The sequence below is a fragment of the Taudactylus pleione genome, unplaced genomic scaffold, assembly GCF_031769625.1.
Source record: "Taudactylus pleione unplaced genomic scaffold, aTauple2 ptg000393l, whole genome shotgun sequence".
In the NCBI taxonomy this organism is placed as follows: Eukaryota; Metazoa; Chordata; class Amphibia; order Anura; family Myobatrachidae; genus Taudactylus; species Taudactylus pleione.
This window is the reverse complement of record NW_028284794.1, coordinates 12,856,227-12,882,766: the sequence shown is the minus strand read 5'-3', so window position 1 is coordinate 12,882,766 and position 26,540 is coordinate 12,856,227. Positions and strand designations below refer to the sequence as shown.

The 26,540-nt window shown below is 43.6% G+C and overlaps 1 protein-coding gene across 1 annotated transcript in view; it reads left to right on the top strand.

Annotated features, from left to right (window-relative positions):
* Nucleotides 1–444: 444 nt before the first annotated feature.
* The window catches only part of LOC148507487 (mucin-3A-like), a 47,374-nt gene continuing 21,278 nt past the window's right edge, over nucleotides 445–26,540 (top strand). Inside the window, exons 1-6 of the mRNA XM_088446056.1 lie at nucleotides 445–1,434; nucleotides 3,157–3,261; nucleotides 5,776–5,891; nucleotides 16,836–16,900; nucleotides 17,428–17,561; nucleotides 26,362–26,421. Of these exons, the coding sequence (XP_088302182.1) occupies nucleotides 16,836–16,900; nucleotides 17,428–17,561; nucleotides 26,362–26,421 (259 nt within the window). The 5' untranslated portion in view covers nucleotides 445–1,434; nucleotides 3,157–3,261; nucleotides 5,776–5,891. The remainder of the gene's footprint in view (nucleotides 1,435–3,156; nucleotides 3,262–5,775; nucleotides 5,892–16,835; nucleotides 16,901–17,427; nucleotides 17,562–26,361; nucleotides 26,422–26,540) is intronic.

Below are 26,540 nucleotides of genomic sequence, written 5' to 3'. Positions count from 1 at the left end.
AGTAGGGTAAGGAAGGCAGCCTGTGTGCGTGCTCTGTGCTATGTGTGAGACAGGTAACTACTGTAGGGTAAAGGCAGCCTGTGTACGTGCTCTGTGCTCTGTGTGAGACATGTACTTACAGTAGGGTAAGGAAGGCAGCCTGTGTGCGTGCTCTGTGCTATGTGTGAGACAGGTAACTACTGTAGGGTAAGGAAGGCAGCCTGTGTGCGTGCTCTGTGCTATGTGTGAGACAGGTAATTACAGTAGGGTAAGGAAGGCAGCCTGTGTGCATGCTCTGTGCTATGTGTGAGACAGGTATTTACTCTACGGTAAGGAAGGCAGCCTGTGTGCGTGCTCTGTGCTATGTGTGAGACAGGTAATTACAGTAGGGTAAGGAAGGCAGCCTGTGTGCATGCTCTGTGCTATGTGTGAGACAGGTAATTACTGTAGGGTAAGGAAGGCAGCCTGTGTGCATGTTCTGTGCTATGTGTGAGAGAGGTAATTACAGTAGGGTAAGGAAGGCAGCCTGTGTGCATGCTCTGTGCTATGTGTGAGAGAGGTAACTACTGTAGGGTAAGGAAGACAACCTGTGTGTGTGCTCTGTGCTATGTGTGAGACAGGTAACTACTGTAGGGTAAGCAAGGCAGCCTGTGTGCGTGCTCAGTGCTATGTGTGAGACAGGTAATTACAGTAGGGTAAGGAAGGCAGCCTGTGTGCGTGGTCTGTGCTATGTGTGAGACAGGTAATTACAGTAGGGTAAGGAAGGCAGCCTGTGTGCGTGGTCTGTGCTATGTGTGAGAGAGGTAATTACAGTAGGGAAAGGAAGGCAGCCTGTGTGCATGCTCTGTGCTATGTGTGAGACAGGTAATTACAGTAGGGTAAGGAAGGCAGCCTCTGTGCATGGTCTGTGCTATGTGTGAGACAGGTAATTACAGTAGGGTAAGGAAGGCAGCCTGTGTGCGTGCTCTGTGCTATGTGTGAGACAGGTAATTACAGTAGGGAAAGGAAGGCAGCCTGTGTGCCTGCTTTGTGCTATGTGTGAGACAGGTAATTACAGTAGGGTAAGGAAGGTAGCCTGTGTGCATGCACTGTGCTATGTGTGAGACAGGTAATTACAGTAGGGTAAGGAAGGCAGCCTGTGTGCATGCTCTGTGCTATGTGTGAGACAGGTAATTACAGTATGGTAAGGAAGGTAGGGAACAACAGCATAAGCAGACACCATTTCCGCAAGTACCGCTACTCTTCATTGTTTTCTGACACCTGTTCCTGCATGGACATTACCACCTGGTCCACAGGAACACAAACAGTAGTGACTGCCTACCACTGCTCGCCATTAGAGATTTATTACCTAAAACGGAGGAAAGTGTCTGGATTTGGACATCTCTACTTGGCCACGCCAACACAGTGAGCTGGGGATATCAAAAGGTGGAAATATATCTGCTCACTTGGACTGAGGTAACACTATATTTGTATTCAAGCATCAGGATTAGTGTGATTATAACTGGGACGCCAGTTAATCACTAATAGTTACGGAGTGCATTTCTTCAGGCTTGTTCTGTGAGAACTTTAAAATTGCAACTAATTGGTTACTTGTTTTCAACTATATGTTTTAAAGATTCACTTGTAGCAATAAGCACCTAATGAGCTGTGACTATTTCCACAGAGAATCTCTATGTAATGCTCTACATTCAATCCCAATTTTATATGGCAATTTCATTATATTAGGATTAACATTGTCTTCCTATGAAGCATGCTGCTATACTGATTGTGATTTTATTTATATATTTTTATATTGTCTAGATGTTTATGTGATTAAAACTATTTCTGTGTAATTATATACAAGCCTCTTGTGTTTAAATAGAAAGCAAACACTGAGATACTTTAAATATTGAATGTGATTATTTCATACCACTATGCGCAGTAAATATTTATAGTTTTTCTGTATCCCTTCAGGATCCTTACTAGACCCTTTACTTGTAGCTGGTGTTATCTAATTATACTAATTTATACATTATTAGCGCAGGGAAATGTAGTGTTTTTAATTACATTATTAGATACTATGGGAGATGTATTATCGTGCCGCAATATCGCTTCCTGCTTCGCCCCTTTACAGAGGTGAAGCCGGAAGCACTAATGGTGAGATGTATAAACATCTCATCTGCTGGAAGGAGGAAGTGAAAACTCTCCCCTCCGCCGATTCCTGTTATAGCCCACAGTGCATCAGCCTAGTGTTAATGCGCTGTGTCTCACTCCCGGCCAGCTCCACTGGGCATGTGCAGGATCTTGGAGCTGGCAGACGCCCCAGCAAGGGACAGTGCTTTCCCTGCTGTGGTGGTAGGGTAATGCCAGCTGCAGCTGTTGATATCTGCAAACTGACTGCTCATACAGTGCCCAGCTTATTGGCGCTACTATCGTGTAGCTGGTGCAGTTGCAACTCACGTGCAGATTGCCGATTATCGCTCAGCTGCATAAACATCGGAATAGCGCACATCTCTGAACCAGGCCTGGGGATCTATCTAGCACTATCTTTCGGAATGACAGATGCTGATTGTTCACTATGGGCAACTTCTCCACTTTATCTCTCTCCCAGGCTTGTTACGTATCCCCCTCTCTTTCTTTTTTTATTTCCATTGAAGTAGCGATCAGGATATGAATACATAAAATCTCAGAATCTTTATCTGTCATATACAGGGGCGCCGAGAGGGGGGGGGAGCAGGTACAAATTACCCGGGCCCAGGCTTGCTGGAGGGGCCCGGCGGGGGCCCTGGTCCGGATCCACCGCCCCCTCCCTCCTACTTCACAGCAGCCCAGCACATGCTGCTGTGTGCTGGGCTGCAGTGGAAGACTGCTCGCAGCAGCTGGAGCAGTCTCCTGTGCCTATGGGGGGAGCGATCATGCTGATCGTAACCCCCATTGACTGTGCGCCAGGCTGAGGGGTTCACAGTGCCCCCTCACAGTGAAGCGGCGCTGCTAAAATGTTTTTTTTATTCTGTGTGTTTTTCCTAAGGGGACGTGGCCACGCTTCCCCTGATTAGGCCACGCCCCCTGTCACCCGGGCCCGTCGCAGCTCTTGGCTGCCCTGGTCATATATAAATACAGTATGTATGCATATGTTACAGTACAGTATGTCCTTTTATTGATGAATTCTATGATGAGTCTGTCTCTCTCTTTATTTAGGGGTCATCTGTGAAAATGGCGGCTATTACGATGGAATAAAATGTGTTTGCAAAGCAAACTTCTACGGGATCAAGTGTGAATTTATTACATATGAATTTATAATACGTAGGTTTGGATTTTATATACATCTATCTATCTTTATATATACAGTATAGGTTTAATCCACGGCACTCAACCATCTGGGGTGCCCTTGGTATGTGACCACACCATCTACATAAAAAATATCATACAAACTCGGCACTCACATGCTTTTCAAATTATTGCAATATTTTGGAATCAACATTCCCTGTGATCAAAGGAGTTGCAGTTTGAAAAGCAAGTGAGTGCCGAGTTTGTATGATATATTTTATATATATATATATATATATATATATATATATATATATATACACACACAAAAACGCTATATGGACAAAAGTATTTAGCCACGCCTGTTAATTATAGAATTCAGGTGTTTTATTCAGACTCGTTACCACAGGAGTTTAAAACCAAGCACCTAGTCATGCAGTCACCATTTGCAGACATTTGTGATACAAAATAGGTCATTCTGAAAATCTCAGTGACTTCAAGCATGGCACTGTGATAGGATGCCACCCTTGCAATAAGGCGGTTCAAGAAATTTCATCCCTGCTGGATGTTCCAAGGTCAACTGTAAGTGATATTATTAGAAAGTGTAACTGTTTAGGAACACCAGCAACAGAGTGTCTGGGTTTGCTGGATGCCGGGAGAACGTTACCTGCCTGACTGCATTGTGCCAACTGTGAAGTTTGGTGGAGGAGGGATAATGGTATGGGGCTGTTTTTCAGATTTTGGGCTACGCCCCTTATCTTCAGTGAAGGGCAATCTTAATGCTTCAGCATACCAAGACATTTTGGACAATGCTATGCTTCCAACTTTGTGGCAACAGTTTGGGAGGCCCTTTTCAATTCCAACATCACTGTTCCCCAGTGCACAAAGCAAGAATTATAAAGATAAGGATTGATGAGTTCGTTGTGGAGGAACTTGATTGGCCTGCACAGAGCCCTATCCTCAACTCCATCGAGCACCTTTGGGTTGAACTGAAATGGAGATTGTGAACCAGGCCTCCTCATCCAACATCAGTGCCTGACTTCATAAATGCTGTACAGAATAAATGGGCACAAGATCCAACAGAAACCATCCAAAATCTTGTGGAAAGCCTTCCAAGAAGAGTGGAAGCTGTTATAGGGGAACCAGCTCCACTAGTCCCGGGGGAACTTAGGTTTAGGTACCCCATGGGAGGGTTAGGATTACAGTAGGGTAAGGGGGGGGTTTAGGGTTAGTCACCACTAGGGGGGGTTAGGGCTAGGATTAGAGGGTTCTAATCTGGACCCCCCCGAGAGGGTTAGGTTTAGTGTGCAGGAAGGAGGGGTTATGTTTAGGCACTAATGGGGGGAGGTTAGGGTTAGGCACTAGGGGAGAGGTTAGGGATAAGCTCCACTATGGGAGGGTTATGAATAGGGGGGGAGAGCAGAGGTTTAGGGTACTTACCTGATGCTGTTGGGATTTCGACCCACTGGGCTGCCGCTGTCGGTATTTGACCTGGCGGCTAAACAGCCACCGGCACTCCATACCAATTCTGTACTAAAGGGGAAAATGCATTAAAACCCCTGAAAATGCAGTTTTTGGGGGGTTTACCCCATTTTCCATATGTATCAAGGATCTCGGTGGGTAGCACCATCTTCAGATGGGCTTCTTTTCAGGATGCCGCCTCTAAAAGGGAGATCCCTTCCAGCACCCCTTGTGTTCTGTGTCCTTCTGCACATGCGCAGAAGGACACCAGAGGGACATCTTGGTGTTAAACCCAAAAGTCCCTCTCTCTGGGGGCATCGTAAAGGAGAGTTCTTATCAGGAGAGCTGTCCTTTGCGATATTCTAGGTACATACCATTGAAAACAACAGCATTATATACCCAATGAGAGCCAGAATGTACCGCCTAGCAGATGTGATGCTTAGTACATGCCACCCACATAATGTAAAATAAACTTTAATTGAAGAAAAGACACAAGAAACCACCTTTCACATACTTATTAAATAATTAAATATAATATTAAACCTAAACTTCTTTTGTTTGAAACCGCTTGCGTTTGGCTTATGGCAAAGGTTGTCCTGGTTAATACTGTCATTTAGTGACCGATATTCTTCTTAAACGGGTAATTGGTGTTTATGGGGAACTTTAAGGGATTCTTTTTTCTAATCCAGGCTATGAAGGATAGAATAAAAATTGCATTTCTGCCTATATTATATGGTGACGGCAAGGCTGTGTGAATCCAATAATCTGCCCATCTAGTGTGTACTGGAAAGCTCTTCTTGTAAATGAAACAAGGGAAGTCACATGCACGAGAGATACATTGTTTAAAGGTTATTGGATACTTAACGTTACTTTCCCAGAGGAAGCATTACAGGATGTCTGGTTCTCTAATATGCAATCAAATATAAAGCAAATGAAAGGAATACACAAGTTTTTATCTACACTTATAGATCACATATATATCATTGTTGTTACTGTACATTACACACTGTATCAATGGTGCATTTAGCAGAAATGTTTTATGTGCTGTACTTGTTACCGGCGTGCCTTAATTTGTCTGTCGCATTACAGATTTTGTTATCGTCAAGGTGGAAGTCACCGTCAAAATCGATGAAAATTTCAATGCAAATCTCGGTAATGAAAACTCAAAGGATTTCGAAAATTTTGTACAGAGATTCAGGACGTTGGTATGTCTGTCATACATTAAATCATAAACACAGCATTACAAAGTTCTAGAATACCATTGAGTTGCTGTAATAGAAAATTATAGATTATTTATCAGCAATTACCTAAAAAATTATGGCCCTCATTCAGAGCCACTCGTTAACAGCAGTACGCTCGTTGCGTTCCGATGTTGAATAACCGCGCATGCGTCGGTGTAACACTGCGCATGTGCGTACTGCAGATTGCGAGTTTTTTTGGACTCGTTCCTAAAATAGCGTACAGGAAGTGACATGTCAAATGTGATTGACAGAACAGGGCGTTTTAGGGTGTTGACGAGGGTGGAGATGGAAAAACGCAGGCGTGGCGAGGCATTTTTGGGGCGTACATACATTAGCAGATGCGAGCGTAAAATGTGTACGGACCGACTCCTACGTCACTTGATGATCCTCTTTCCCTTGCAAATGCTCGCACAGCTTAGGGTCTGGATTACTCGACCACATTGGCGATGGCCTTCTCCTCCGTCCCTGGACTCCACGATGTTATTGCGATTAATCGCGGGTGGGCAGAAAAGCAATTAGTGTTGGATTGAGAACCGGCTTGGTATGTGTTTTGAAATCAGTTTTTTGGGATAGCACAAAACGTACGCAGGTGGAACTCAGAGCTGCTAATGTCAGGATGACACAGTCAATTTGCGTACATTTGGGGGGGGGTTATTTGGGCAGCAATTTGGTGGTTAGGGCCTATTGTAACAATAATTTCATCATGTTTTCAGTTTCGCACCATTTTATTTGTGCCTCTTGAATTTGCCGAATTATATGAATTTTTAAACGTTCCTTAAAGAGCCCTTTTTTTTTTTTTTTTTGGCCGAGTTTTTGCCTTTTGGCCCAGGATTAAATGTAACCCATTTGTACAATAATTTCACAATCCAATGTCATTGTTTAATTTCCAATTTATTGCTCAAACAAAAAAACTTATTTTAAAAATTTTGGGGACATCTTTTTTGCCCAAAGATATGTTCCCAAATCAAACAAATTGGCCCAACATAACTGTTGACTTAAACATACATCAAAAAAATAAAAACATTTCACAAGAAAGGAGAGGGAAGTTTTGACCCGAAAGGAATATGAGCCAAGCACAGAAGGATTGTGGGAAAAGTCACCATTGCTGTCACCGTTTTTTCACCCGTTTGGATGGGGGAGGGAGGGCGCCAGACCGGGTCCGGGATGTCATCGGGCTGGCCTGTCCAGAGGCAGATGTTGTGGCCTCTGGACTAGGCACAGGGCTAGGCACATTTGGAGGATTGGCTGATGTTGTGCCAGAGGTGGAGGATCCTGATGTTCCGGCAGGAAGGGAGGTCGGCTCCACCATGTGCTGGCGAACGAGCTGCTCCAGGGCATTGGCGATGCGGATGTTGGCCCTGGTATTTTCCGCCAGGGCCTGACCAATGGTCTCGTTGGCCGCAGCATTTTGCTACAGGGCCTCAGCCACCCGTAGCAGACTGGCGTCCATCCTCTGCAGAATCTCCGTATGGGAATCCGATTTGAAATTGAGTTCTGTGAGGAGGGCCACTGCCTGCGAGGGGGATTGTCCTGGACTGGCTTCTGCAGGGTCCTCAGCCGGATGTACTGGTTCCTCCCCTGCAGAGCCAGCAGAAATTCGGCGGCCAAGGCTCCCCTCTGGAGCAGACTCATCCGCCTGTGTCTCTGTTAGGAAAAAAGAGAAAAGCCTCACATTACAATCTACATATTGGCACAATAACATTTCAGAGTTGATGACATCCAAAGATTTACCTGGGACAACATGAGGAGCCGCAAAGTCTGGCATGTCCGTATCCATGTTGGACACGCCAAACACCTCCACAGGCTGCACACACCCCTGTGCCAGCTCTTCTAAATCCGTCAACTCCAATGACACAGGGGTGGGACCCCCACCTGTCCCCCTTGCATGCCTAGCCCTGTCCGCGAGTTTTTGTTTTAAGCGATATTTGAAGTCGCCCCATCGGTGGGAAAAAATGGAAGCCATTATCCTTTGGTTTAAAATGGGGTTTGTTTTTAGGGGGGGCAAGGGTTTACTTACCGCCGTTTGACATCCCGGGCTAGACGGACATAATCACCCACCCTATTGACAGCAACGGCTACCTCTTCCCACATTCTCCACTTCTGGCTTAGACTCATATTCCTGTCTGCCTGTGGCAGGATGTCCACACACTTCTGGATCAAAACCTACATCTCCTTTCTTGTGAAATGTGGCTGCCTTTTTTTTTTGGCCGCTTTGGCCGGAATACTGGGCCCAGCAGCCTCTTCCATGTCATTCTCCTCACCTATTTGTGTAAATTTACAGAATTCACAAAATCACAACTTGCCTAATCTTATGTTTCAAATTAATCATTGATACAAAATGCATGAAAGACTTACCGCCTGACTCTTGGGCATTTTTTCCCTGGTCTGTCGCCATGTCTGAGGTCCGAACAAGAAATACACCAGAATTTGAATGTATTTTCGTGACGTATTTATACATGCGTCCTTATTTTGCGGCCGCATCATTGATTGTGAGGCCCTATGATCCCTCCTTAATTTGTGCTGGAAACGAAACACTATTTATGGCTTGGTGTGTCTCAAGTCGAGGTGGCGTTTTTGGATTGTTGGAGGTTATCTTGGCTGGAGTTTATTGATTGCGTAGAAAGGAGTTGGCGGTTGGAGATTCGTTTGTTGGTTAAATTTGCGTTTTTTTTTTCCGTTATCTTTGTTGGTTTATATTTTTGGGACCTCGTTTCTTGATTTGGTAAGTTTTGTGAAGTCTAACTTTTGTTCAATTGTTGTTTCATTGTGTTTCTTATTTTTTTTAAATTTTGGATCCATAATTTCTTCTATTTTAGATTTTGTTTATTTTCGACCCAAAAGACCTTTTGATTTTGACTCTTATATATTTGCTCTTGGTAAGTCCATTTTTTATCTTGTATTTGCAAACTAATTAGCGCATTTTTAGTAGTTACTCTTGTGACTTGTATTAGCGAACTAATTAGCGCATTTTTAGTAGTTACTCTTGTGACTTGTATTAGCGAACTAATTAGCGCATTTTTAGTAGTTACTCTTGTGACTTGTATTAGCGAACTAATTAGCGCATTTTTAACAGCTTAATAATCATTCTAACTTTTTGGTGGTTTCTCTTTCGCTTTTTGTGCCAACATTTCGACCCATTTTGATGTACTGTGTTAAATGTCGCTTTGCTGTTTTGCTAAATGGGTGTTTGGCATATTTTAACTTTGGTCTAGCACAAAATTTGTAAACAAAAATGCACAGAGTGAAATGTGTCAAGTAATTTTGGTGTTTATTTTCAGTTTGGACGTATCATGACAATACCCCGGCATGTAAGCAGCAATTGATGGTATCATCAAGCTAAGTTGTTTTAATATAGTTTTGGGGTGGGTCAAAAGCCTTACTTTAAAATCTTTGAATTTCAGGTTGATCTGGGGCGGATTGTTCTGGCCATGCTCCTGGAAGCCGACCAACCTCAATCTCGTCCCAGGCGTAGGCATCGTAGGCATGCAAGGCCCCAGATATTTCGAACACGTGTCACCCTTTTTGGAATGCCCGATGATGAGGTTTTAAGACACTACCGTCTACCTCCCAAAATCATCATAGACACTCTCTCATTAATAGAAAGTGATCTTGAGCGGCAAATTGACAGTCCAACAGCAATACCACCACTTACGCAATTTATGGCGGTGTTACATTTCTGTGCCTCAGGATCGTTTCAAACAACGGTGGGAATAGTGGCGGGCATCTCCCAATCCTCCTTTTCCCGGATCCTGAGGGCAGTGATGGAGGCACTTTTCAAGCACCTCCATCATTTTATTCAAATGCCTTTGGATATGGGTGCCCTTAGTGTGGCCAAGGCCAATTTTTACTAAATAGCTGCCTTCCCACACATCATAGGGGTTGTGGATGGTACTCACATACCACTTCAGCCTCCAGCCCGGCTGGAGGCCATATTTAGAAACAGGAAACACTATCACTCCCTGAATGTAATGGTGGTATGTGATGCCTCCCTCCAGATCCTGTCCCTGAATGCTAAATTACCCGGAAGTGCACATGACTCCTTCGTCATCCGGCAATCAGGGATATGGCACAAATTAACCAACCTACAAGCTGGTGATGCGTGGCTTCTGGGTAAGTGGAGACCTTTAGTACATAACAATGTTAAGCTTGATACACAGTGTTCCTGATGTTGTCAATTCTTTTCCATAGGAGACAGTGGATATCCTTGCATGTCCTGGCTGCTCACTCCTTATTTGGCTCCCACACCAGGCCCACAAAGTGCATTTAATTCCGCACTTAAAGCCACCAGGCAAGTGGTGGAGCGCTGTATCGGCCTTTTAAAAGGCCGATTCAGATGCCTCCACCGCTCTGGTGGCGAGCTCATGTATTTGCCGGATATGGTGTCGAAAATTGTGGTCCTGTGTGGGATATTTCACAACATCGCCATAAGGAGTGGTGTCCCAATGCAGCCAGAGGATGCCTTACCTGAGGATGGCCCCCCCGAGGTTGGTCGGAGGTCAGTATGTGGGGGGGCCATACGCGATGATGTGGTGGCCAGATTTTTTAGGTAAGTTTGAACAAAACAGTGTTTTAACCTAATGTGTTTGTGTTTGTTTGCGAACATCTAATTTTGTTTTCTTTTTTTCAACATCTTCGGTTTGTTCACATAATCTTTGGCACTACAACGCTCACTACTTCATGCTACCCTTACCAAACCTGGATCTGCTCATTTTGGGAATATATTCTGGAACCCATATCGCAACGCCATGTTTGTGGAATCATTTTGGCATGGTCCTTCCTCAACCAGTTCTTGATTTGTTTTTTTTGGGGTTTTTTTTATTGGGTATGTGTTGTATTTGAGATTCTCACTGTGTGTTTTTTTTGTGAGTGACCACTTTGATTTCTCAGTTATGTTGTGAATAAATGTTTGGAGAGTTAAATGTTCTTCCTTTTTTTGGACGTTACCAGCAAGTTTAACCAGGTTAACACACCTTACATTTGACTAAGGGGTAATCCAGTACTGACGCCAGTTGAGCAAAAATGAAATATGTTTTCAGGTTCCAAACCCACACCAAAAGGAAGCCTGTCCAATCATTTGGCTTTGTAAGATTCGCCTAAGCAGCTTGCCCACCAACTAGGAACCTGTAAAATGTAGAAATATCTAATTGCCACTACACACAAAAAGGGAAATGACATTGTTACTGTTATGTGTTTCTTGAGGGTGTTTTACATACAAATACAAAACCCAATCTAATTTTTAAAAAATGCAAAACCTTGCAGGAACAGTCTACTTATGTCAGGGTTAATTATCTTTGGTTTTGAAAAAACGAATGAGGCAGAACGTATATTAGAAATAAACAATTTATTTTGAAAAAGATAAAAACAAAAAAAAACTACTGCCGAAGGATGCCAGACAGCCGGTCAAGGGCCACAAGCACCCCAATTACATTTTGGCGCATGTGTGCCACACAATCTTCGACCTCTTGCCGACGCCTCTGTTCCTCTGTGGGTGAGAAAAGTGTGTGGATTAATCAAACAATAGGGAATCCACATTAAAAAAACCAAAACACAACGAAATCACTCCAAAACCAAAATTTTTAAAAAAAGGGGTGCTGCAAAAATTACAAGGCCTATGTAGAAATACCCACAGGTGTGATATGTGTATGTTGAAATCAGCAGGAAGAGGTAAAGGCAAACTGCTAAATCACCAAAAAAAACCCCAAAAATCACGAATAAAGGAACGACACATGATTACATACAAACAGTTTGTGGTTAAAAAAAACGCAAAAGAAAAACATACCGGTAGCCAAAACGGCAGATCCCGAAGTCCCTCCATCTTCATTCTCGGAGGAGCCTTCATTCCCCAAAGAACGGGGCGGGGTTATCACGGACTCCAGGGGAGGGGGTAATTGGAAGAGGGGTGGTTGGAGGAGAGGGGGAAGGGGGACGGAGGGGAAGGAGGCCCGAGAGTTACGGGAGAGGGTCTTGGAAGGCTTGGGAGGAGGGGGGAATAGGGGAATTATTTGGGGTGGAGTGTTGGCTGGGGGTGGGTGAGAGTGGGCGGGACCGCCGTCTGGCCGGACGGTGACGGCGTAGTCTTGCCTGTCCCCCTAAAAGATGTCAAACAAATTGTGGTTAGTTTCTGGCCAAATCCTGCCCAAATAACATTTTAAAATCACCCACCACCAACAAAAAACATGCAAATATGAGTAGAATGAATATATCAGAAATAGAGGGAAAACATGGTCATGCAGATATGAGGAGAATGAATAAATAGGACAGACATAAAAACATGCACACGCAGATATGATGAGAATGAAAAAATAGGACAGACATGAAAACATGCACACGCAGTTTGCCCCACAAAGACAAACATGAAAACCACAATACATAACACTTACTTTCCACTATCTGCATGCGAAAGCATGCCAGCAAGCGGGGCGTTCGCCGTTGCAGGTCAGACCACCTGCGCTCTAGCTGGCCGATGTTGCGGCGTGAGCCGAAGGAGCGCAGGCGGGCCCGTGCCTCTGCATACGCGGAACGCTTCTGCCGGTTGGTGATGGGTGGAGGCTGGCTGGTGAGACGCCGATCCATCACCTCCGTTAGCACCAGCAGCTCGCGCCTGGTGAATGCGGAGGCTCTCATGATGGCAATGGTGTTTTTCTTAAAATTAATTTTTGATAAAGTGTGCCAAAAATTTCTGATTGGCTAATGTAGCTTGGAAATTAACAGGAGCAATTTGATTGGTTAGTGTATGAGTCATGTGTTCGACAGGGCCAGAAATCTCTGGAGAGTTATGATAGGCTTGATGCAGTGACATGCGTAAGCAAATTTAAATAAAGAAATGAACCCCGGAAAATATGCGGGGATCCACAGCAATAGAACAATTGTCTCATTGTGGCTAACATGTTTTTTGAGCAATAAAAGCGAATGTTTAAGCCGTACGTATTCTGCGGGTAAACACAAACACGGACAAGAGTAAAGTTTCTTGCATTGTGTTGAAAAAAAAAAAACATTAAGCTAATTGATACATTGATTGGCATGATACGATTGATGGAGGTAGGCAGAATAAAGGAGCAGGTAATCGACATCTGACATGGCTACTTCCGGTTTATACTTGTGCGTGCATTCCCTTCAAGCCATTTTGGGGATGTACGCTCGCTATTTCGCACGCTCGTTAGTTAGAGGAGGGGTCGTCTGAGTTTGGGGAGGATTTTTAGATGCGATCAAAAATACGAGCGAGCCCTTGAATTTAAATATTTTTGTACGTACGCCTAACGTACGTGCGCCCGCTTGCGAGTGGGTCTGAATCAGGCCCTATATTTGCAATAACAGTCGTTTTCAAAACATTGGCCCCGCTTGCCGACTTTGTATAGATATCATGCATGGGATTATAGAGGGGCAGGGCCAGATAGCAGGGAGTGGGCCCATATATTGCAGCTTTGTGGCTAAACCCCATGCTGTGCAATTTTGGCATCAGGATTGTATTGACCACCAGCTATGAAACATTCTTCCTTTTAAAGGGATACTTGGGTAGATTCTTTAACCAGTGCAGACACACTCATTGTGTTTTACCCAGGGCTATTTTTCAGGCAGAACAGTCCGGAAAGCTGTTCCTGAAGCTCTTTGGAAAAATTACATCATCTAGAACGGCATTCAGGAACCTTCCTGTCATGGACCAACAATCCAGTGACAGTCATTTTAGAGACAGCCACAGCGGCCGAGGCATTTCAAATATGGTGCCAGCCAATCACAGCTCACTGCCTGGCAGTCAGTCAGGAGCTGCCCCTCTTGATTTTCCACGAGCTGTGATTGGCTCACGGCCGGTGTCATATTTGAAATGCCGCAATCGTCTCTTTGGAAGAGTATAAAACCCCTTCAGTAGCTATACCTGGAAGTGACATGAGTGAGGGCAGAAGTGGAGGTTTCTACCCACACTTTCCAGTAAAATAAGAAAGTTGGCCTCTTGCTGGCTCGCTTTGCTTGCCACGCTGTGGGCATGGTGGCTCGCTTCGCTCGCCACAGGAATATATACCTCCTCTATGCCCACTTGGATGGTAGGGAAGGACGTTGGACACTGGCTGATGATGTCATCATACAGAAATAGAAGAGGATCTATCTCATTCCCTGTCTTCTTCATCATGACAGCAGAGGTTTCTCCAAATTTTAGTCTGCAGCCGGAGGCCCTTGACTATGCCTGGAGCAGCAGCAGGAGCACTACAAGCAGTTCAGAGCCTCCACAGGGGCCGGATTAAGGCTTGGGGGGGCCCCAGGGCAACTTGGTTGTGGGGGCCCCATCAAGCCAGACAGGGCCTACCCATCAAGCCACACAGGGCCTACCTGCTCTCCCCACCCCCCCAAATAACACAGAGCCTACTTCCCCCTCCCTTTCCCCAAGCCACACGGAGCCCCTATTACCTCTATCCCCGCCCCTGATTAATAATACTCACCACGCTCGCGATTCCGGCAGAGCTGCTCCCTAGTCCCCTCTTCAGCCTCACGGACATGATCTTTCAAGTGACACCGGGCCCAATGAGGGGACTCAGGAGCCGCTCTGTGCTGTATGCAGCAGCACTAACTGTGCTCCTGCATACAGTACAACCACACAGCCGCAGCAGCAGTGCTCCCATCCGAGAACAGGTGCCACTGGACACCTGTTCTGGGCAGGGTCACACCGAACCAGTGTGGAGGCCCCTCTGTGTGTGGGGACCCCGGGGCCACTGCCCCTGTCACCCCCCTCTTTAGCCCGGTACTGGGTATGACATTGGAGCACTTTAATTGATTTGTGTGGGTGGAGGATACCATGACAGTACTTTCATTAATTTGTGTGGGTGGAGGATACCATGACAGTACTTTCATTAATTTGTGTGGGTGGGGGATACCATGACAGTGCCTAATTAGTGGCACAGCAGCAGCACTTCCAATCTGGCTGCCAGCCAGGCTACACCCACAAAACGCTCACACCTTCATGCCCTGAGGCTTGTTACATAATTGCTGGGCTATTGTATATAGTTTAATCTCGTAGGGGCAGATGTACTAAGCTCTGGAAAGTAATAAATTGGAGAGGGATAAATGACCAAAAAATCAGCTCCTAACTGTCAATTTCAAACACAGCCTGTAAGATGACAGTTAGGAGCTGAGTGGCTGGTAGTTTATCACTTTCCAGTTTATCACTTTCCAGAGCTTAGTACATCATTACTGGTGGATTTACAGATATGATTTGTTACATACATGTGGTTATCAATTTGATATACCAGTAGGCATATGCTCTAATAATTGAATATATTCATGTGGTTTTAAGAATTTATTAAATATTCTCTGTGATACTTACAGTATGAGATGTTAAAATTCTTTCATTTTTTTTCTGACGTACCTGTGTTTTCTCGTGGTCTATTTGGTTTGGTTTTTTATGGGAGTTGCAGGCTCCTACCACGTCTTCTGTAAAGCTTAGATACTCAGCGCCTCAGGGTATCTTTAATGTGACTTTCCCTATATATTTTGTAAATATTCTAGTTTTCTGTGGGTGTGTGTGAATTTACAGCAGTTTTCTTTCCTATATTTGTGTATTTGTAGTTGTCTATACGATATACTGTATATGATATATATGATATACAGTACTGACATGTCTATATGATATACTGACATGTTATAATAACACTCACACCCCAAACTTTGACAATTTTTGTTGTGTGACTTGAGCAAGGCCAGTGATACTACTAGGCAAACCTAGGCATTTCCATTTCTCTTATCAAACAGCAGGAGATAAACTGTGCATAAATGTATCTCAGAGCAAAGAAACAAGAACCTTTGCTACAAAACTTTTCCTGAATGCTGTTGCATATTTGTAACATTTCAATTATGGCTTGTCCTGAATAGGCATATTTTCTCTGTGATTAAGGGCCTCATTCAGAGGCGGTCGGTAGTTGCAAGCGGTCGCTCTGAATCAGGGCGGCCGCTTGCATCCTGAATGACTGCCTCCTTGTCGATCGCTAAGCTGTGGGTTAACACCCACAGCTCTAGCGACCGACATGGGTGATGGTCGCGATGGTCAAGACCATCGCGACCATCGGGGCTTACGACCAGAGCCTAAGGTTGGGTCTGGGCACTCGTAAGCCCCAGGGAGCTTCCTGCTCTGATCGAGCAGGAAGCTACCCACTGATATCAGCAATGATGTCAGTGGGGCCGCTCCCAAATGGCAAGCATTCCGGCGGGAACGCCTCTGTTTGGGCAGGCACGCCCCCTGCCCACCTCCCAAATGGGGCGAGCTGCCACTCACCATCGACAGCTCGCCCCGTCTGCTGCGAGACCCCTAGCGAGGGAGCGTCCGTCGCTAGCCGGGTCTCGCGCATGCGTACGACAGAGCCGGCTCCGTCGTGCGCATGCCCAGTGGGGCAACATTGAGTCGGTTGCGAGCGCTTAGCGCTTGCGACCGACTATGAATGATCCCTTAAGAGTCATCTATGAATACATTTATCTTTCGATTTAGTATTAAATTATTACTTAGATGCAATAGGTATATATATATATATATATATATACTGACTCCTTGAAAAAAATATATTTATTATAATTGTATGTGTGGTATATTTTATTTGATAGAGATGAATAATTAAATATTGGTTTGCATATTGCTGGCCGGCAACTGTTATATTAATTGTAATAATAATATCATTTCATGCTATTTTTTATTAATAAATATATATTTAGTATCGCTGTTTTCAGCGCTCTCATCCCTTCTTTTTTCTGTTTTACCTACAAGGCCAGGAGGGTTTGAGTAGATCTCCCATTTAGAGAGCTGCAGATTCAGCATTTACTAATTGATTGTTTTTTTAATCCAAGTTTTTAATCAGATTGGCGCCAGGTATATTTTGCTTTTTGTTATCGTCTGTACATGCTAAGTTACCGTTCTATTTTTTTTTGTTATTGCAGATGTTAAAGTTTTATAAAGAAAAAGCAGACGTTAATTGCAAGGATATCAAAATTAAATCTCTTAGGTAAGAACCAAACAAATGTGTAGGTATGTAGCGGCGGCTCCTACCTGTCATTCCCGGGGGAAGGGGGCCTCAGTCTGTTCTGCCAGCGTGGTATGTGGGGCTTGTGCACATGCGCAGGATAGCTAACCCGCACATGCGCACAAACTGACTTGCCGCCCAGGCTTCCAGGGACTGCATCGGCTGCAGCTTCCAGAAGTCAGACAGGGCTGACGTTATAGCAAGGGAGTGGCTTCCCATTAGAAGTACTCTCTCTACTATTTGCAGTCTGGACCGGATGTCCCAGGGTAAGAAAACACCCCCCATCCCGGGACTGCATGTCCGGCTGTGATTAGCAGGCAGCAGGCAGTGGGACAAGCCAAGGTTGCATCATTTTTCGTATATGAGTTTCGGTCAATAATACCTGCACATGAATGGATGCAGATGTTCCTGTCCTGAACACACACAGGGGCACATGTTGCACTTTGTGGTCCTGAGTAAATGATCCGGTTTGTGATTCATCTCTACTAACTTGTACCTTCCATCCCTAGGAGTGGCAGTATTGTTGTACAGCATGAAGTACTATTGGAGGCTGATTTTCAATATGCTGCAGAACAACAGCAAGATACAATGATTTCCATTAGAACGGCCTTACAGAATGCAACTTGCACGTCAGATGTCAGCAGTAAGTACAGTATGTCAGCTTCCTAAAATAATTGAGTAGACTGCCCTGTATGTATAAAAGCAGCTCCAAATATAGAATTGGTAGTAAATAAATAAAAGATCTATGAGCGCTATAGAAATGTGTATTGAAGAGAGAGTGATGTTTATAGCCCTTTTTAGGAATTTATTGAGAGTGAATGGAGAGCGATGGTAAGACAGTTTGCCAAAAGGGGAAACAAATAACAAAGTTCCAGGAGGCTGGGTTACCGATGAGGCTAGTCTTGCCCTATTCGTCCCTACCTCTAGGACCTCTGGTCCTCTTGCAGCTTGGAGGTTTAACCTTCAGTCGGGCTGCGTGCCGAATGATCGCGGCACACGAAAGTGACGTCAGACGCTCGGGCCGGGGTTCACAACAGCAAACGGCTTTGGTATAGTGCTTCTCCTTTTCTCTCCTTTGTATAGCCAACGCGTTTCATGCCACTGCCGGCACTTTTTCAAGGATGGATGGCTGTCTCTCATTAAAGGCCTTATATAGGGATAACTTTATTGGGATAATTCTAAAAACTGGAATTTCTGGCCGGATGTGACATTCAAAAAAGCGGCATGCACATGTCATTCAATGAATGATTGTAATTTCTTTAAAAAATAGTTAAAATATGTTAAAAATTCTCTCTCTTTAGTCAAAAAGTTAGTGAATACATATATAGGTAAGTGAGTCATTGAAACACTGTAAAAGAAATAAAAATAAATAAAAAATATAAAATATAACAAAAAATTAATAATGAAATGAAATAAACATAGAAATATGTAGTCTAATAATATGGAAATTAGGTATAGTAAGATGTGGCATAAAAGGCATGAATGAATTCATAAAAAGGCTTTTAACTCTATATCAATATTCAGTCCATGGGGTTCTAGGGTTTGTAATTGGTATATCCACTTGGTTTCATGTTGTTTTAGTTTTCTAACCAGGTCATCTCCTCTCCAATGTGGTTTTATTCGTTGGATGCCAATGAATTTTAAACCTTTTGGATCATTGTTATGGTGTTTCAAAAAATGTGCAGATAAGCTGTGGGTGTGTCACGGCTGCCGACACTTGAGACTCCTGGAGGGAGGCAGGCCTACTAGGCACGATAAACTGGGGTGGTATTAGGAATGACCTTTCCATGAAACTCAGTAGCACAGGATAAAAGTAAAATACAATTTATTCACATATGAATTATAAACAGCAAGGTCTCAAAGTCTCAAACATCACAGAGGTTCACATATGCAATAATATGTATAGGAGAAAATCCCCAAATATATATAAGCAGTCTTTAGCATATAGGAACTAATGTGGTAGGGAACCTCGAGTCCAGAATGAGGCCAACACCTCAGGATGACATTAAGGACCTTTGCCAGGGTAGAATCCTGTAGTAATGGAAATCCGGGGCACAGCAGGCCCTGCAGAATAATATAGTTCTGAGACAGGACCGAGCCCTGCGGTGCAGTGAGAGATGAAGCAAACTTGAGCCTTGTGGAGTAGTGAAGTCAGAGCAGGGTTAAGCCCTGTAAGACGATGAGATTCCAGGACAGAGTTGAGCCCTGTGGCGTGGCTAGAGTCGAGACCCAGGATACGGAGAATATTGTAGGGGGGTTTTGCCCTGTGATGTGGAGAATATTGTAGTGGGGTTGAGCCCCATGACGCGGAGAAGATTGTAGCAGGGTTGGGCCTGTAGTGTGGCTAGGGTTCGGAGCGGGTTTGAGCCCTGTGATGCAGAGATGACACTGTAACGGTGCAGTTGACAACTGTAACAAGGATGAGTTCAATATCCACAGGAATGGAAAGACAACAGGCAAAGTAAATAGTGCAGCAAAATGGTGAAAGTGCAGTGATGGAGCAATTAGCAATACTTAGGCAATAGGAATGCTGGGCCCTGTAGTGCAGCGGGTGACTGACATCAGAAGTTCATCTGGAATACAACAAAGTCCACAGCAATCCACAGGCACAGCGGGGATCTGGCAGGAGTCCAAGAAAAGACCTGAGAGCAACGTTGCACAGACCCTGAGACACAGTTAGTAACAGGCTTTATACTAGAGGTTTGTGATCCATAGGAAGTTTCAGAACATGTGACCCAAATGGAATCAGGTTTGAAATAATGAGCAATCTAGGAATCACACAACCTGACGACACCTGGGAAATAGATGATCACTTTAACTCTCTTTCCCCTGAATGAGAACAATGCCAGCAAGCAGGATATCTTCTCCAATGACCACAATGGAACTTTGGCAAAAGAAGTCTATCTTTATGTACTGAAATAGTCACAGTCCTGACAGTCCCCCCCCCCCCATTTTTGGGTGGTCTCCGAACACCCAGCAGGTTTTAAAGGGAATTTAGCATGAAAATGACGTATCAACTTAGGAGCATGGACATCAGAGTCTTTAATCAAGATCTCTCCTCCGGGCCATATTCCTTCCAGTCTACAAGATATTGCAATTGATTTTGATGCTTACGTGGAAACAGAATCTTATCGATCTCAAACTCCACACCTCAAGCAGTTGTTATAGGAGGTACTTTAGGCAAGCTGTCATGAAATCGATAAATAATCAATGGTCTAAGCAAGGAGACATGAAAAGAGTTAGGTACACGCATAGTTGGAGGTAACTGTAACTTACATGCCACTGGGTTGATAATTTTTATAATGCAAAAAGGACCAATATACCGGGGAGCAAACTTCATGGTAGGTACTTTAAGTCGAAGATTTCGAGTATACAACCAGACGCGATCCCCAACAGAATACTTAGGAACAGCCGAACGTTTTCTATCAGCAAAGGTTTTATAATTGTGAGAGGCTTTCCTAAGACATTTATGTACCTGGGTCCAAATTCCAGAAAAATATTGGTGGGTAGCTTTAGCTGCTGGGACGTCCACAGTAGGAATTGACTGAAGCTCAGGAACTTGAGGATGTTGACCAGTATTGGCAAAAAATAGGACTTACACATGTAGCAGACGAATAATGAAAGTTATGAGCAATCTCAGCCCAAGGCAAAAAATCCATCCAATCATCTTGGGAGGAAGAAATATACATTCTTAAGAAGGTCTCCAAGTCCTGGTTCACTCTTTCAGTTTGTCCATTTGACTGAGGATGATATGCAGAAGAAAACTGTAATTTAATTTGCAATGATAACATAAAGCCCTCCAAAACCGAGCAACAAACTGGACACCCTGATCAGACACTATCTCAGAAGGAAGTCCATGAAGACGAAAGATCTCTTTGATAAATATTTGTGCTAATTTGGGGGCTGATGGAATTCGAGCCAAAGGACAAAAATGATCCATCTTGGTAAAACAATCCACCACTACCCAAATAACTGTACACCCCCTAGACACTAAATAAAATCCATGGAAAGATGGGTCCATGGTTGGGTGGGAATGGTTAGTGGATGGAGAGGACCAACTGGAGACAGCCAGGAGGACTTATGTTGTACACACTTAGAACAAGAATGTATAAACACTTGGACATCTTTTCTCATGGAAGACCACCAATAGAAATGTTGCAAAAAAGAGTACATTTTACGAACCCCTGGATGTCCAGAGAAATGAGAATTATAAGCCCAGGAAAGAAGTTTACCTCTTAACTCAGGTTTATTCAAAGAACCTGGATGATACCTGAGGACAAAATCAAAACGAGAAAAAAAGAGTACCCAACGAGCTTGTCGTGGGTTCAGGCAATGGGCAGTCAACAAATTTTTATGGTCTGTAAAAATAGTAACAGGATGTTTTGCACCTTCTAATAAATATCTCCACTATTCCAAAGCTAACTTCATAGCTAACAGTTCCTGGTCCCCGATGGATTAATTGCTCTCAGCACTAGAAAACTTTCATGAAAAGAATCCACAAGACACTGTTCTCCCATCTGCAGCCACTTGAGACAAAACAGCCCCAGCTCCATAAGTGGATGCATTCACTTCTAGGATAAATGGTTTCTCAACATCAGGTTGAACTACAATGGAGGCCGCAGAAAATGCATCTTTAAGAATCTGAAAGGCATTCAATGCCTCTGGGGACCATACTTTGGGATTAGCCCCTTTTTTTTGTCATAGCAGTAATTGGGGCTACAATCATTCAAAATGCTTTGATAAACTTGCTGTAATAATAGGCAAACCCCAATCTTGAATAGCCTTTAACTTTTCAGGGTCCATCTGAAGCTTAGAACCGGAGATGATATACCCCAAAAAGGGTATAACTGGAACTTCAGAAACACACTTGGAGATCTTACCATAAAGCTTATTAGCTAGAAGACAACTTAATACCTCTTTAACATGGGTATGATGATCAGAAAGATTCCTGGAAAAAATCGAAATATCATCAAGATAAACAATAAAACTGGTAATGTATATCTCAGAAAATTTCATTCACAAACTCCTGGAACACCGCAGGAGCATTACATAAACCAAAAGGCATGATGAGGTTCTTATAATGGCCATCTCGCGTATTAAACGTGGTTTTCCACTCATCACCCTCTTTAACTCTGATCAAGTTATAAGCTCCTTTTAGATCAAGTTTAGTAAATAGTTGAGAACCCTTAACTCTATCAAACAGTTCCATAATGAAACGTAAAGGATATTTATTTTTTACCGTAATCTCATTTAGACCTCTAAAGTCGATACATGGACGAAGACCACCATCATTTTTCTTTACAAAAGAGAAGCCCGCTCCAGCGGGAGATGGAGAAGGCCTGATAAACCCCTTTCGTAGGTTATCTCGCACATACTCCGACATGGCTTGTGTCTCAGGAACAGAGAGAGGGTATACTCGACCTTTAGGTGGCATTTTACCCGGGATAAGTTCAATAGAACAATCCCAGGGACAATGCGGTGGGAGTTCGTCTGCCGCCTGCTCAGAAAAGACATCAGCAAATTCATGATAAGGCTGTGGGAGAGAGGGTGGAACATCTACTTTCACTTCAGCCAATCGTACCACAGGAATCAAACAATTTAATTTGCATTTGGGACTCCAAGAAAGAATTTGAGAACAAGTCCAATCAATATAAGGGTTATGAAGAGTTAACTATGGTAAACCAAGAACGATATCATACATAGAAATAGGTAATACCAAAAACTCTAAACTTTCTTCATGCAAAGCTCCTACCCTCAACTTCTCAGACTTTGTTTGATGTGTAACATATCCATTAGAAATTCTAGTCCCATTTACTGCAGAAAGGGAAAAAGAACGGGCTAATTTGACAACAGGAATTTTCAACTTTTGAACCAAAGACAATGAAATAAAATTGCCAGCTGCTCCAGAATCTAGCAATGCAGAAAACTTTTGACATGAAGAACCAAAGTCAGGAATGCTCACAGAAATTAAACAATCTTTTTTTGGGGGAAATTTAGAGAGTACCCCTAGTTTGACTTGCCCTCCATCAACTAGGGACGACCGTTTCTTGGCCTTATTGGACATTTAGCCAAAAAATGTTCTGAGGATGCACAATACGAACCACATACTGACCAACTGGAGCTGCTCCCTGCTTTACTCATAAAATGTCCACAGATGCAGCCACTGATCTTCCAGGTTCATCAAATATCCTTTAAAAAGTAGAAACAAAAGCTTGGTAATTAGACATTAAAGCATCATTTCTCTCCCATAAAGGAGAGGACCACTCAAGAGCAGTACCAGACAATAATGACATAATATAAGCCACTTTGACACAAGGGGTGGTAAAACTCTGAGGTAACAATTCAAAATGAATCTCACATTGGTTGAGAAATCCTCCACTTGTTTTTAGATTACCATCATAAGAGGTGGGAGTTGGTAGGCGTAAATGAGAAGCTGACACCCCAGATGTACTTATAACAGGAATTTTAAGACGTGTGGAAAGATCCTGTAGACACTGTAAAACTTGAACTTGAGTATTTTCCTGTACTTCCAAATGGGCGGTCAAACCCTGAAGCACCTGTACCCCAGTAGCCTGGTCCAGATCCGGATTCATTTTTTGGTTAGAGCAAGCTGTCACGGCTGCCGACACTTGAGACTTCTGGAGGGAGGCAGGCCTATTAGGCACAATAAACTGGGGTGGTATTAGGAATGACCTTTCCATGAAACTCAGTAGCATAGGATAAAAGTAAAATAGAATTTATTCACATATGAATTATAAACAACAAAGTCTCAAACAATGTCTCAAACAGCACAGAGGTTCACATATGCAATAATATGTATAGGAGAAAATCCCCAAATATATATAAGCAGTCTTTAGCATATAGGAACTAACGTGGTAGGGAACCCCGAGTCCAGAATGAGGCTAACACCTCAGGATAACATTAAGGACCTTTGCCAGGGTAGAACCCTGTAGTAATGGAAATCCGAAGCAGAGCAGGCCCTGCAGAATAATATAGTTCTGGGACAGGACCGAGCCCTGTGGTGCAGTGAGAGATGAAGCAAACTTGAGCCTTGTGGAGTAGTGAAGTCGAAGCAGGGTTAAGCCCTGTAAGACAATGAGATTCCAGGACAGGACAGGGTTGAGCCCTGTGCCGTGGCTAGAGTTTGAAGCGGGGTTGAGCCCCGTGATACAGAGAAGATTGTAGTGGGGTTGAGCCCTGTGATGCGGAGAAGATTGTAGCAGGGTTGAGCCCTGTAGTGTGGCTAGGGTTCGGAGCGGGGTTGAACCCCGTGACACGGAGGAGATTGTAGCAGGGTTGAGCCCTGTAGTGTGGCTAGGGTTTGGAGCGGGGTTGAGCCCCGTGATGCAGAGATGACACTGTAACGGTGCAGTTGACAACTGTAACAAGGATGAGTTCAATAGCCACAGGAACGGAATGACAACAGACAAAGTAAATAGTGCTGCAAAATGGTGAAACTGCAGTGATGGAGCAATCAGCAATACTTAGGCAATATGAATGCTGGGTCCTGTAGTGCAGCGGTTGACTGACATCAGAAGTTCATCTGGAATACAACAAAGTCCACAGCAAACCACAGGCACAGTGGGGAGCTGGCAGGAGTCTAAGAAAAGACCTGAAAGCAACATTGCACAGACACTGAGACACAGTTAGTAACAGGCTTTACACTAGAGGTCTGTGATCCATAGGAAGTTTCAGAACATGTGACCCAAATGGAATCAGGTTTGAAATAATGAGCAATCTAGGAATCCCACATCCTGACGACACCTGGGAAACAGATGATCACTTTAACACTCTATCCCCTGAATGAGAAGCATGCCAGCAAGCAGGATAGCTCCTCCAACGACCACAATGGAACTTTGGCAAAAGTAGTCTATCTTTATGTACTGAAATAGTTGCAGTCCTGACAGGGTGGTTAAACCTTTTTTGACGTTGTAAAGGTGTTCTGAGATCCTTATTCTTAACCTTCTTTTGGATTGGCCCACATACTGAATGCCAGAAGGGCATTCAATCAAACAAATGGCCCCTTCTGTCTTACATGAAAGATTTTCCTTTATTTTGAATTCTTTCTTTGTTTTTGTTGATGTAAAATTTAATGTTGGTTTCGTTGATGTTTTCTGATTTTTACAACCCATACATTTGAGCCAATGGAAAACACCTTTGTTTACAGTTTCTTCTTTTGTTTCTACTGGTATGTAGCTTTTAGTAAGTTCCGTTTTTAAATTTTTTGCTCTTTTAAATATAATTTTGGTTTTTCTGGCAAAATCTTCTTAGCATCTTCATCTAACTTTAATATGTGCCAGTTCTTTTGAAGGATCTTCCAGACTGAATATTGATATAGATATAAAAGCCTTTTTATAATTAAAAATCCTGACACCGTCATTCCACTCAACACACCTGCCGACTCACCCCATCGACGAAAGCCACCCTCCAGTCACCAACCAAAGATTACCTATCGAGATTGCACGGTTCTCCATGCAATTTCTATATGCGTCCGGGGAGGTAACTACCGGGACACATGCGCAGAGTGAAATCATTCTAAGTCTGTCCACCTCTGAGTCCCTGTATGAGCAAAACTCCTGTGGATACATCCAAGGGTGGATTGAAAAACATGCGTAATGGTTAGATTTTTGTTGGATAGAATCTGAAATCAATTGTTATAATTTTTTTTTAAATAATGATTTAAAAAAGCTGGTTTTCTAAAATATAAAGTTGCTGTTGTCCTTACCGACAGTGAAATCCCGACAAGGGACTTAAGATAGGGGTCAAAATACTGACGCCTATCTTAATCCCGACATCGGAACGCCGAAGGATGCCAGCCCAAACAAGGTAAGTCCAGGGTGCCCTTATCGTTAGCTGCGAGGGGGGATCAGGTTTTGGGGGGGAGGTCAGGGTTACGAAACCCTAGGGGGAAGGATTAGGGGTAGGCACCACTGGGGGGGGGTTAGGGTTAGGCACTAATTGGGGAGGGTTAGGTTTAGGCATGAGGGGGGGGTTAGGTTTAGGCACAATGAGGAGGGTTAGGCTACAAGAATGGAGGGTTAGGGGGAGAAGGGGGGAGGGTAAGTATACTTACCCGACCCCTGTGAGGATACCAACCATCAGGATGCCGCTGTTGGTATTGTGAGAAGAGGAATCCCGACCACCGGTATTACACACCCATTCCATCTTGCACTTTTGCTGAAATATAACACTGCAAGATTCCTCCATTAGTAAGGTTGCTGCTGTTTGGTTCACAAGTTGATGTGTGAGTCCCGAAACTGGACAATAAATCTTTCAAATCCCAAACTTTGCTGCATTGTTTTGCTGATCTGTAATGCATGACCCAGATAAACAAGATACTTGCATTCTGGTAGATACCCTAAATTCTATTCTACCAAATGGTGTCATGGAGGGCCTGTATGTATAACCTTCCACTATATCACTGCTCTGTTTTCTGTTTACAGATCAATTGTGTTTCATATCGAACTCATCCAGCGTTACTCCAATAGACATTAATTTACAAGGTAATAATTATATCTCCATGACCGAGAGGTGTGTTTCGAAAACATAATGGAATAAACGACCTTATCTGAGCAAAAACAAATCTTACAGAGTTTAATTAATAAATCACACAACTAAAATG